Genomic DNA, 13,660 nt, shown 5'->3' with positions numbered 1-13,660 from the left:
AGCACCTTTTCCCTATAAGCTGTATTTAAGATGTATTTTAATACATCATTTTAGAAATGTACAGACCAAAGAGCATTACTAGTTTAATAACTTTAAAAAAGAATGTTCTTCAATTGGTAGAGTTACCGTATTTGCCGGCGTAAAGGCCGCACCCCCGCATAGGCCGCACCCCTGATTTTGACATTTAAAAAAAAAAAAAAAAAAAAAAAAAAAAAAAAATCTTTTTTGTTTTGTTTTGTTGTTGTTGTTTTGCTGCCGAAAACCCACGCGTGGAAGGACCTTCATTTAACATCGAGGTGCAGTTAAAGGCGCTGATTTGTGCTTGTAAACTTGTCACAAATAAAAGTAACAATGTCGTTTTTAGAAGAATGTGTAAGATCATTAATGTGAATTAAAAAACAATAAAGTACCTATGGTACCAGTGGTGTACCTTGTGGTACACCATTTTTGTTATAGAAAAAAATTTGAGGAAATATTATTATAAACTACATATTGAGATCTATTAGAAAGATTACTTTCAAACCAAGATGACAGTCAAATTTTAGTGTTGTTGTAGTTTCCGAGTGGTGAGTCAACACACTGATTACTGAGCTGGGAGACATTGCCAGGCATAGCGCCATAAATCGAAACTAAAAAAAAAAAAAAAAAAAAAAAAAAAAAAAAAAAAAACTTTTTTTACTCTTTCGCCGCATAGGCCGCACCCCGACTTTTTGATATTTTCTCTTCCAAAAATACTGCGGCCTATACGCCGGCAAATACGGTACTGTATCTCACACTACATCACAATGACATTACTGATTCGCTGATCGCTAATTAATCGCTACTTTGAAATTTGTTACGCATTCTAACCTATTAACAATTTATTACAAAGGTTGAACTGTCCTGAAAGAGAAAGAAATTCAAACTATAAAAGCACAACTTACTTGATTGTACATACTCCGTCAGTGTACATATATTTCTTGTTGATGGTGATCGGGATGACGAAGTGCTCACCGATTCCTAATCTTCTGCTAGGAACATGGAGTCCTACGTACTGGTCCTCTTCTATCAGGTCCATCTGGCCTTCCCAGGACAGGATGGTCACTCTGCCAACCTCTTGCGAGTCAACCATAGAGGGCAGTCCCGCTGCTTTGGGAGTCCTTTCTCTCGACGAGATGGAGTTATCCGCCTGAGGTTCACAAGAGCCCACGCTCGTCGCTGGGAACACCACGTAGGAGATGGCAATGTCGTTGACTGAACCCGTTCGGCTGCGTTCATGCCATGACATAGGGATGGGCACCTTGGCGACACAATGCTCCGATTCTCCCTGCAGAGTGCATGAGCCTACAGATTCTTCGTCACCGAACAGCGCAGCAGCTCTGAAGCAAGGCTGGACATTTCTTGAATTCCCTCGATTTGTCCTGCCGCCGCTGCTGCTAAATAAATTGTCATTCCTAGAGCTAAATAAGACACTAATGCTGCTTGCAAATGGAGGGATTTCTTGCTGTAATAGATGGGCCTGAATGCTCATTTCGTTGAACGGCTCCGGCAGGGTCGGAAAGAGTTCTTTCTGAACCCAAAATGGACCGCTCCCGGCTTTGAACAATGTTCTTCGGACATCAGGGGTCCCTATGACCTGTTCCGCAAACAAACTGTCCCAATGGGTGTGGTTGCTGATAGATTGGCTCTGTGAATTGGCAATGCTGTTGTCTTTTAATAAAAATACATCTGGATTTGCGTAGAATGTGTAGTTGAGGGCATCCCATTGGATGTCTTCGATGGTGGCTTCTCTCCGATGGCGATGCTTGGTGAATTTAGAATTTGCCTCACCTACAAGATAAAAGAAAAAGAAAAACTTTATTTAATGACGAGATGCAATGGGAAAAAAGGCTTTCGTCAGCTTAATAGCAAGAGCTTGATAACTTCTATACTTCCACACTGATCAAGGATATTAGGAAAATTGCTAGAAAACAGTGCTAAATTCAAAATGGAGGTTTTCAATAAACATAAACAAGAAGTGCATTTTGCAGGTTCATATGCACTTGGAAACCTGCATATCTTTTGATTATCCTTTTTCCTTGGGCTACAAGTTTGATGAGTAAGTTCTTTCCTGACAGTCACAGATTATTACTGTTGAAATGTACATATCTGTCACACTAGTAACATTCATATAACACTAGTGTTAGTGTTACACAATATAGGAACATACTGCTTGCTGTATTGAACATACAGGCGTATACACAACAACAACAAAAAAAGGAAAAAAAGAAAAGAGAAATGGAATATCCACAAGACTATTAGAGTAGTGAATGCTCGATTTCATGATTTTGCTTGGGTTTTATCACTTTCATTACAGATCTCTCCATACTAAACAGTCATATAATGTCAAGTTTCACCTCAACCCTATTTTGCCTAGATATGCATTCCAAACATGGTTGAAATAACAAGACCAAACGATCTCTCCCTCCATCCCCTATTCCCTGTGATACTAAACCAAAGCTACATACATGTATCGACACACTCTAGATGCGCTTGGCCCCCAAGTTCAAGAGTGTTTACACAGGGGCAATTAGGTTTGATACATGCAACATCTCAACTGATAAATCTATCTGGTGTAAACACTTCACTTGGCTCGAGTCAAGCTAGGAACAAAGACACACCTTTCATACGATTGTCGTGTCAACTAATTACCGCGGTTCACGATTAATGGAAATACCTTCATGTACATGGGGGCAGTGACTAGATAATCATGTCGAAAGCTACAGCCTGCAATTAAATTGTGAACTGATCACATTCATGACTACTTCAGAATGATTGAATTGAAAGAAGCCTCATATCATAAAACAGTTAAAAAGGATGGTCATTATCATCATATTTTTGTTTTATGCAGTCACATGTCAATTTCATTTCATGTTCACGAAGCTAGGTTGATTGAGCACAATAAGGAGAGACAAAACAAACAACAACAAAAAAAAAACAAGGGAAACGCTCTCGGCGGTCTCGCCTGCATAACGCAATTCAATATGATAAACCAGAACGCCAATGACGTTGCGCTCATCCGCATCTCACAACAAATATCGTAAATTTTATGTGGTACACATTTGAACTGGTCAAAAAATAGAAATTTGATGCCCTGGAAGGGACATAATTTCATTTCATTTGCATAAAGTACCATAAATAATCAATGGAGCAAAATCTCACAATTCTGTGTAGAAGTTTATTGTTCCAAATTTAGCTCTACCAGATAAGGCAAAATCGGTCAGAAATGAGAGAAAAGAAGCAATTTTTGTTATTTTTGGAATAAATTTGCATAAATTACCATAATTCATTAATGGAGAACAATTTCAAATTCTGTGTAGAAGTTTAGTGTACCAAAGTTAGCTCTACGATATAAAGCAAACCAAATCAAAATCGGTCGAGAAATAAAGGAGAAGAAGCCTTTTTTGTGATTTCGAATAAATTTGCATAAATTAGCATAGATAATGAATTTCACGATTCTGTGTAGAAATTTTAAATCCCCTCCTAGCCCTATCATATGAAACAATCAGAATCAAAATCGGTTGAAAAATAACGAAGAAGCATTTTGAAAATCTTAATGTTGATGCCACAACAAAGTCTAAGTTTGTTGACCTGAAATGACCTTTGACCTTAACTTAGTGATCTGAAATTCTACTCACATGATTGGGGATACTTGATTACCCTATAGTCAAAGTTTCATTGACTTAGAACTTATACTTTAAAAATTATACCAAAAATTCAAAAACTTAACCTTAGGTTAAGTTTTTGATGTTGACGCCGTCGCCGTCGCCGTCGCCGTCGCCGTCACCGTCGCCGCCGCCGTCACCGGAAAAGCGGCGCCTATGTCTCGCTTTTTGCTACGCAGGCGAGACAAAAATGAAAAAAATTATGAAATGACCTTTCTGAGGCGGGACTGATTGTATACTATACCATGAATAAATAGTTAGATACATACAGTATGTTTGGATAATTCTGGTAAATTAAATGAATGCCTCCTGGGGAGCAGCACCCGAGATCAAACAACAATAACAACAACAACAATGTGACAAGAACATGCTTCCACACCCTCCCTGCCTTTGAGTATGGATGCCACTTCACGGTGGCCATTGTGCTGCTACGGCCATAAAGACTTCCAGAGGAATCTCTCAGAGTATACACCCCAAAAACCCTCCTCTGTGAGGAGGATAGGTGTCAAAGGTCGTTAGCTGTATACAGCTGGTGGGGGTCGTAGGGTCAAGTATCCTTCCCACATGGCCGTGCATGATAGCCCTCTTTCAAGCTTGGCGGAAAGTGTGAAAGACAGATTCAAGTCAAGTGCACTACCAAGTGCATTAGGCCTGTTTTCATCAGCCTGAACTAGTTGCAATTAGCGGGATATTTGATCGGGATAATCATCCCAAGATATTTTGGGATAGTTTGCAAAATATCCCGCTATTTGTCCGGTGCGTCTTCACCAGCCCGAAGACTAGCACTGAGCAAAATATTTCTAGCTAATTCCTCAAGGTCAAGTTTCAAGTTTTGAGGTCGAATCTCGAGCTGAAGAAGACGTGATTTGTAACTGGGATTATTTCCCAAAACAGAAATAGCGGGCTATTTGGCAATCTCGAGCTGATGAAGACACGCCTATTGACACCTTATCCTAAACTTAGGTTTAATTGTATGCAAAAATTTAAAAGGTAAAATAAATAGAGAAAATTAGAGGTCCTAGGGGCCTACAGCATGTGCTCTACTTCTCTAGCATCAATCTATCTGCAGCTACATTCATACGTACCCGAACAAAGTCCCTAACTAAATCCTGACGTAACAACCACAACCTAACCCTAAACCTAACCTTCTTAAACCAAATCGGATCAGAACCCTTACAAAATCAACCACAGGGCGATAGTTAGACGGGACGAATGTAGGCTCACTAGTTGAAGTTCTACAGCCACAAGCAATGTATTTAGATGGAAATTCTTATACAGCTATCATTTGGACTCGCAATAACTGGATAAGGAAATGGTAGATGAGCAATAAACTTAATACCCACCTGCCCCACATCCAGGGCAGCCAAACTGTCTGAATGGCTGACGGACGAGCTACAATTCGTATTTAGATTTACAATTGTAAGCTACGCAATACTTGTTATTATTCTTTTTCTATTTAGTTATTTTACATCATCCCAATACAAACCAATATCAAAAGGTAAAATACACTTAGAGCGGACATACATGAACGTGTATATTGAATAAATGTAGTTAGCCAATTCAAATCAAATAAATTTGCCAACAAACATTTACAATGTAATTGACAATATGAATCATCGCATAGAAATGTGATTAATAGTTCAATCCATTTCTCAACAAAATGTCACGAATTATTGCTAAAGGAAGATCACCTGTAGATCAAATATGATGTCCTAGTCTACATCCAGCCTCTTCAACAAGTAGGTAAACAACACCTCTGCACATATGATAGGCATACACACACACTGAAACAAAATCTCATTGCAAAAGCCTGTATGCACAAGACTAGCGATCTGGTAGCATGTCAGCTAGCTTTCCCCCTCCACTTCACGTTGTTTACATTCATAAGCCAGAATCAACATCACGCTGCTTCACCCGCAAAAAAGTGTAAAGAAATGAAATATTCTGTCACGAATGTTTGCTCCCCAGTGTGGGCAAAATGGTATCATATCACTCATAAATTTGCTCTCAATGTAACATTTACTGGGCGTCTGTTTGTAAAGAGTAAGCAATGGAATAAGTGTTCTCACTGCGCTTTTTGCAAAGTGTTGTATTGCTGTCATGTTTGCTATGTTAGGATTTGACGTAAATGGTGTATTTTCTGTTCTCTTTTTTCCCCTTCCCCTCTCTCTTTTTCCCTACCCTCTTTATTGATTAAACATCAAATTTGAGAGGTAGTGACGAAGCAATTTCTATGACATTCTGGTGTCATTCGAAGACTTTATTTGTGCCTGTACTTAAAAAATAGGAAAGTCACTTTGGTACATTGTGGGATGGTAAAAGTGAACTACCACTGGGAATCAATTACCTGTACGCGGTAAAATGCACGTACACTATTCACAATTCTTTTTTCTTGATGCAATTAGAATTTGATCTTGTTTTAAAAAACACAAAGGACCTATATTGTCAATATATCAATAATATTTGTTTCAGAATATTGCTAGTTCAACATCTTATGATTAAAAACTAATGTAAACACTACGGCAAAACATGTTATACATTATTATCTCAGTGCCCCCCCCCCCTCTCTCTCTCTCTCTCATTTTCCCTTTCCTTTTAGCCATCAGTCTCTCTTCATGTAATTTACTTTGTGTTTTCATGATCTCCTTTTCTCTCTTTCTCTCTCTCTCTCTCCCCCTCTCTCTTTCTCCCTCTCTCTCTCTCTCTCTCATCCAGTATTCATGGCCATAGACTTCATATAACTACATAAGCCACTTACTCATCGCCCCCTCAAGACACAGGTGTGAATGATGATATCATGTTCTCGCTAACAACTCAATCCAATCCCCTCCCCCCATTCAAAGCCCAAATCCTCTCCCACTAAAAATCCCCACAAACTCTGCCAAACACATTTTCATACAAACAGGGACACGCAGCAAAGTCCCTTCTTTCCGATTTGCAAGCTCGCTCCTTATTTCCTGATCTATATTGCTTTTTATCTTGGTTGCATATTGGCCCTTCTTTCAACCTTCCATCATTTTTCTTGTTAATCATCCTCTTGTTCAATCTGTTTCATTCTCTCCCCCCCCCCCCCCTCTCTCTCTCTCTTTTTTCTCTTTCTCTCTTCTCTAATCATCATATTTTTCGCATTTGCTCCCTTCTCTCTCTCTCTCTCTCTCTCTCTCTCTCTCTCTCTTTCTCTCTCTCTTTCTCCAGCTCCTCTTCTCAACCCAACGTCACTGCTCTAGCTTCTCTATTATTCCATCTTCTTCCCAACATCCTCCTGACCTATTTCTCCACCTTGCTCTAAGTGCAGAGTACATACCCTCCCAATCATGCTTCGGAATACATTCTCGTATCTAAGCATCCTCATTCTCTACTTTCCTTGACAGCGTCTCGGCAACCCTTGGCCAATTCCCTCTCTTCCGCTTTTGACCCATCTCCATCTCTACTACAAGGTAGTACAAAGCGCCAGCCCCCCAAATCATCTACATGTGCATGTACTCCAAGTAGGTAAAGTTGGAAAGTACAGCTAGCCTACTACAGCATGTATGTGTGACTAGTCAGGTTCCTACTGCTGCTAAGTTCTAGAAAGAATGGTCTTCTAAGACTGAGAGTCAAAAAGACTTTAACATCTACACATGACCAATTCAGCCGTTGGGCTGCGACACATGTTTTTAATAAACCTTGAATTGATTGATTGATTGATTGATTGACATCCTTCAAACACTCAACAGAAGAGCATGGGACTGTTAGGCATACCATGTACGCAACCATGGAAACAAATGCGCAAATCTGTGTCTGTTCACTGCCAGGAAGATGTACAACTCTGTGTTCAGGTATTAACGCCATTCTGGCTCCAACAGACAATGTGATACACTCTAGCTGTGGTTAGTGTGAAAGGTAGCATGATTTTAGGTGAGGATAAAGGGGGTAGGTCTCCCTCTGGGCCAAGTACTCGGCCTGTACTCAATTCTCTTATTAAAGCAAGGAATGAAACGGTATAATATGAACAGGGTTGTGAGTCCTTCCTCTAGCATTCCATCTCCATCTCATCCTTTAGGAGAATGAGCCTCAAAGACCGGAGACAAATCCCCATCTTCCCCTTCCTGCCCTAGTTTGTTCTTCCTCTAAGTCCAATCATCATCAAACGTGGATGTCATAATATTCCTTTCATGCCATTTAAATCACAACTTTTATCCAACTAATGTCTTCCTCTTCCTTTTCTGTCACTGCATCTCCCCATCTTCTCCATCAATATATCCCTGCCTCTCCCCGCCCCCTCCCCCTCCCTCTCTCTCTCTCTCTCTCTCTCTTTCTCTCTCCTTCTCTCTCTTACCCACTCCCTTACTTTGCCAATGTCAATGCAGCTGATATCAAAACGAGAATAAAGACAGACAATGTAGGATTTATACGTATAACAAAACTTGTTCAAAGTATCAAATAGGTCTTTATGAGTGATTCACTTGCTGTGAGTGTATATATTGCATATATATGCAATCACTGTACGATCTTTCAGTGCTGGAAATCGCAGAATTCGCTCTTTCTCTGTATGGAGAGCTCCTGGGTATGTTCTTGGCTTATACATCAATCTCTATCCATGTTACAAATCAACCCGCAATCAATCAACACACTTTTGGCATTCCCATTTTCTTTCTTAAAATGGACTTACTGCCAGGCTCTCTCCTTTTTCTTTGGTTCTTTTGTTCTTTTTGTTCTTGCTCCAATACTACTCTAATTCTTGTGAAGTTACAAACACATCCATCATCCATACATAATCGTTAAGGGTAAATCTAACTTTAATAGACAACTTCTCTAAAAGAGAGCATAACAATCATAGAATCATGAAAATTTCAATGGGAAAAAAAAGAAAGATATGAGTTTTTTAAAAGCAATAATCACTATAATTACAGGCACTTCAAATTCCCTGAATTGGTAATGCAACTGTGACGTACTGACAGGCAACTTTATCAATTGTTCGATTACACAAAATGAATACAAATTTGACCCCCCCCCCCTCCCTTCCTCTCTTATTTCCTCCTTGCACCCTTTCTTGTAACCTCCATCATCCCTCTCTCTCTCTCTTTCTCTCCTCTCACTCTTTGATTTTCCTGTCCAATCCTCCATCTTCTCCCTCCTTCCCTCCCTCCCTCTGTCTCTCTCTCCCTCTCTGCCTGTCGGCCTCTTTCTCTCTCAGTCATCTCTCTCTCTCTCTCTCGTTTTCTCTCCTACTTTCTGATTTTCCTGTCCAATCCTCCTTCCTCTCCCCCCCCCCCCCTCTCTCTCTCTCTCTCTCGCTCTCTCAGTCTCTCTCTCTCTCTCTCTCTCTCTCGCTCTCTCAGTCTCTCTCTCTCTCTGTGAGTATTAGCCTGGTAATCATGGCCATCAGGCTTGAGCTTGGCCGTCTAAAGCAGGGGTTGCCTGCCTGCCTGCCGAACAATGGCTTCTCAATCGGGATGAAAACCGGTCAAGTTACAAAGCATTAGCCATTCAATGCACTGGGTAATAAGCCCTTTCCAGACGACCAAAGCAAGAAAACAACCGCACAAATTACAAGTTGGCATGCTCTCCTTTCCCCCTTGACATCCCAAGTATTCTCTGATAACGCTAAGCAGAGGAAAAAAGAAAAAAGGAAGAACTTCTCCAGTACATTATTCCTTGCTAAAGCCATTTCCCCCTGAAATTTCTTTAAATCTTCACATTTTAAAAGAAAATCTTAAAGAGAAGGTTGAGTTCTGGGGAGAGGTGAAAAATAATTTGTGAGCGTTATCATTGTTATTATGTAAGTGTGGAGAATGTCAGATAAAAAATCTTCCATGAAAAGCCTTTAAATTGTAAGCCTTTTAATTCGCGCTGCACGCAATTCAGCCCGTTCAAAACATGCATAATAACTCATGCTTATAAATTTGTGGGTTTTTATAAATCCGCGGAAACCAAATTTAGCGCAAAATCTGTGAATATTACCACGTTTACACTATACATGTACATGTATGCAGAGTGCATGAGCACATCATACTGATCACGAAACCACCCCAAAATTTGCACAAAATTATAAAGCCCCTCACTCTAGGTAACACCATGGAATGGATTTGACTAGTAAAATCCATGGCAACGCCACAAGCCTGTGGATCCAAAGCACCAACAAAATACAACACATCGGCTGCTGTGAGCAAGAAGGCAGATAACTAATATATTTCAACATTGAATTACTGCCTTTCTGACACTTAACAGACGATGTCCACTGTTGATCCTGAATATCTATGTGCACCTTTAAATAATTTTAATGGTCTCTTCAATTCCTGACAAAAAAACCTCTGTTCAAGCTACGCATCATTTTTATTTCTTTCGGCCTTTGTCCCGTTTTATTGAACTTTGTCAGCAAGTCAAACATTGCAAGAGGGTGACTATACAAGATAAGGGTGGTTAAATGACTGCAGAGTTATGTAACAACATTTGCTCAACTTTAAAATATTGCAATCTACTGGTTCTGTGAGGTAAAGCAGGGTTTCAGTCATAATGTACTGTATATGAATAGGAGTAATTGTAGAGGTGTCATGATATAGTGGTTCAATCACTCGAGGTTCTCAATTCGAAGGTTGATGGTTCTAAGCATGGCACGAACACCATTTGGCAAGACATTAATCCTGGTCATGTGATGCTTTGTGATGGAAACTATCTACATGTATCTGGAAGCTATTGGGAAAAGGTTGATTACGTTTACGTGATATCTAAGAAATTATATTCACTGCAAGCTTTAAACACAACAAATAATATACAGAACTACATACATAACTACATGTATGCCATGAAAATCTGATCCAAACGTATCAGGTATATCTTGTCATATTTCACATGTGAGGGAATTTAAAGAGCAATTGTTTCAATGTAATATTAATATTCCTAGTTCCCGACTGACATGATGAAAAAGAATTAGAAATGTTGCAATTTAACTGTCCCCTTTACAAGAACTCAACCTTCTCTTTAAACAATCCACTGGTTTTACACAGCAGCTCACAAACCACCTGTAGGCCGTACATGCTATTGCATGCAGAGATCACTGCACTTTTCGTCATTGCCATATACATGTATACACTGTCTTACATCATTACACCAAAACAAAGCCAGAATCATCTCCTTATTTACAGTTACACCTAGCACAGATAAAAGATCTTTCTTCCCCTCTCCATCATTCTTCATTCTCCTCTCCTACCCAGTAAATTTTATGGTAACATCGCTGGCGCCAGTCGACCAAGGAATCGATCATCGCTATCCTTTTCCTTGTCTGCATCGCTTTGATAGTTTTTTTTCCCTCTCCATCATCTTCTTGCTTTTGTTACTTTTCATCAAGCACGGTTTGCTCTATGTACAGTACAGTAGCAACAGGGAGGAGAATCCCTTCCCAACTTTCTCTCTCTCTCTCTCCATATCTTCCCGCTTTCATTAGTTTTCATCAGGCACTGTTGCTCTTCATAGCAAAGGGGTCCCCCCCCCCCTCCCTCCCCCCCCCCCTCTCTCTCTCTCTCTCTCTCTCTCTCTCTTTGTCTCCCTCACTCATCATCTTTTCCCTGCTTTCCTTAGCCGGTTTTAGAGCACTGCTGTTCTACATGTATGTAGGCCTACATCTACATGTAGCAACAGCAGATATTATCCCCCTCCCTCCTTCCCTCTCCATCATCTTCCTGCTTCCATTTGTTTCATCATGCCCTCCCCCCCCCCCCCACCCCTCTTCTCTTTCTCTTTCTCTCTCTCTCTTTCTCTTCTCTCTCTCTCTCTCTCTCTCTCTCTCTCTCTCTCTTTGGGTGCGTTCAATCAACATTTTTTTCACCTTAGAAACACGTTTTTCAAAGCTTTTAGTTTAAAACATGATTGCGTTTGACAAGCGATTTCAAGGGATTTTTGTTATTGGACGTAAAAATAAACGTGTATAAAAAGCAAACACGAAACGCTGATAAAGATCCGTTTTGATTTGTGATTCTAGCTTCTAAAAATCGCTTGAACGCATCCCCCCCCCCCTCTCTCTCTCTCTCTCTCTCTCTCGCTTTTCTGACATTCACTGAATACCTCCACAAAAATCCAAAAAGTCGCAGCTACATGTACATTTGCATATATGACAGGCAATTCATTTTTCTTGTCTGAAAGTCGTTTCACAAAATGATTTGGGGCATATATATCACTGCAAAACCTAGTTGCACTTGATGCAACAAAATGAAAAAATTGATGGTCACTATCACAAAGATTCTCATAATGATGTTACTTTGAATGCACCCAAGATATAGGCTACATTATTGCTTTTCCGAGCAGTCAAGCCCTGGAGCATGAATATACCATGGCAGAAAAATATATGATCTGCCTGGGGAGTGCTAAAAGGTAGCATCTCCATTATGGTGTTTCCGTGTTTGCATGTAAATACTTATTTTGTGTATGCATGGTATAGGTACATGTTAGTTAGTACAGTACATGTACATGTACACGTAAAGTGCTTGTTGAATAAATGTTTAAGTCTGTATATTTGTATTTCCAATGCCACTTTCAAAAGAGGATGTTATTGAAATCTAACACTATAATTCCTCATGTATGTATTACCGGTAATTTTTTCATTTTGTTGTCTATCAGTATCAAGCTTCTGTACAGGTACTTTCACCTATCAATAATCAGGGGCTTTTGTACATATACGGGTACATAAACCAAAAAAATGTTGTGAATTCATTATAGTTTCATACAATACAAAGTAAGAAATAAATGAATTACAACAAAGAATTTGGCAATTTGTGAGTGTCTCATACAACAAAAACAGCTGCCATTGAGAGTGACACTAACTGCTTGCAACTAACATTAATCATAATGGGGTGGGTCCAACATACAGCCTTTTCACACACAGCTAAAATTCATCGTATCTAGAGATGATTAGTTTAAACGTGTTTAACTCAACAATTTTAAACATGTTTAAACAAAATTTTGCCTGTGTGAACATCGTTTATACGATGTTCGGATAGATACGAAGTCGTGATTCATACGCCCCTAAAAGCAGGCTGCAGATACGAAGTTCGTATCTAGAGAGCTTGACATTTTGAGTGTGAACGGTTATTCGTGTTTAAACGTGTTTAAACTGGATGGAGCGCATTTTAAGAGCAGTAGTTAATCACGAAACGATTAACGAAAGCACCGAAATTTCTGGGTGTGAATGATGTCGTATGTACAGCTGATTAGTTTAAAGCCCTTTAAACTAATCATGTTTATAGAATTTTAGCTGTGTGTGAAAACTGAAAAGGCTGTAAGACCACAGACCTTATAGTTTGTCTCTTTGGAGCTACATGTAGAAGGCTGTTTAAGGTAAAGACCAGTAATGGTCATGCGATTGCATTGTGAAAGAAACGTTGTGGAATCGATCAGAAAAGGTTGATCATCTAGCATCTAGCATCTGCAAGGTTCTGGAATCATCAAAATGATAAGAAATTTGGCCCATTCTTCGTAAAGTTACAAGCACTATACACAGAAAGATGTATATGGGACTACCCTATCTCTCTCACACGACCATGAGAGAAATAAATTTACCAAATATATGAATTAGTAGGCGGTTTCCCGGCAAATTTTTTATCATCATGTATTAGTCAAAACATATTCTTTCACATGATTGGTAATGAGAGCTTCCATTTCATTTTTTGAAATTGGGGCGTTACCAATACTGGTCTTTACCTTTAACTCATATTTCCACACAGAGTGAACTCAATGGCATTCTGGCTTTGTTTGAACAGAGGACTCTTCTTGTCCTACTGGTTCTGACTTTATGGAAGGGTCATAATTTAAGACCATTGTTTATGTTAGATTGTCATTAAAAACCAAAATCCATTCTCATAAATAACCAGGGAATATATCGTTGGGTCTGGGAAGAATTATGGGTAATGTATGTGTCACTTTCAATAATAGTCTTGGAACACAGACTCTTGACATGAACAGTATCTCTGATTGCTTCTGCAATCTGCATAAAACTAAAAGGCCTA

The 13,660-nt window shown here is 39.5% G+C and overlaps 1 protein-coding gene across 1 annotated transcript in view; it reads right to left on the bottom strand.

Moving 5' to 3' along the window:
* The window catches only part of LOC752218 (transmembrane protein 132E), a 53,989-nt gene that overhangs the window by 23,175 nt on the left and 17,154 nt on the right, over window positions 1–13,660 (bottom strand). The window contains exon 2 of the mRNA XM_030991664.1: window positions 924–1,809. Within this exon, the coding sequence (XP_030847524.1) occupies window positions 924–1,809 (886 nt within the window). The remainder of the gene's footprint in view (window positions 1–923; window positions 1,810–13,660) is intronic.

The sequence above is a fragment of the Strongylocentrotus purpuratus genome, unplaced genomic scaffold (assembly GCF_000002235.5).
Source record: "Strongylocentrotus purpuratus isolate Spur 01 unplaced genomic scaffold, Spur_5.0 spur5_scaffold_2, whole genome shotgun sequence".
In the NCBI taxonomy this organism is placed as follows: domain Eukaryota; kingdom Metazoa; phylum Echinodermata; class Echinoidea; order Camarodonta; family Strongylocentrotidae; genus Strongylocentrotus; species Strongylocentrotus purpuratus.
The sequence above is the reverse complement of the archived record's forward strand: the minus strand, read 5'-3'. Positions and strand labels throughout refer to the sequence as shown.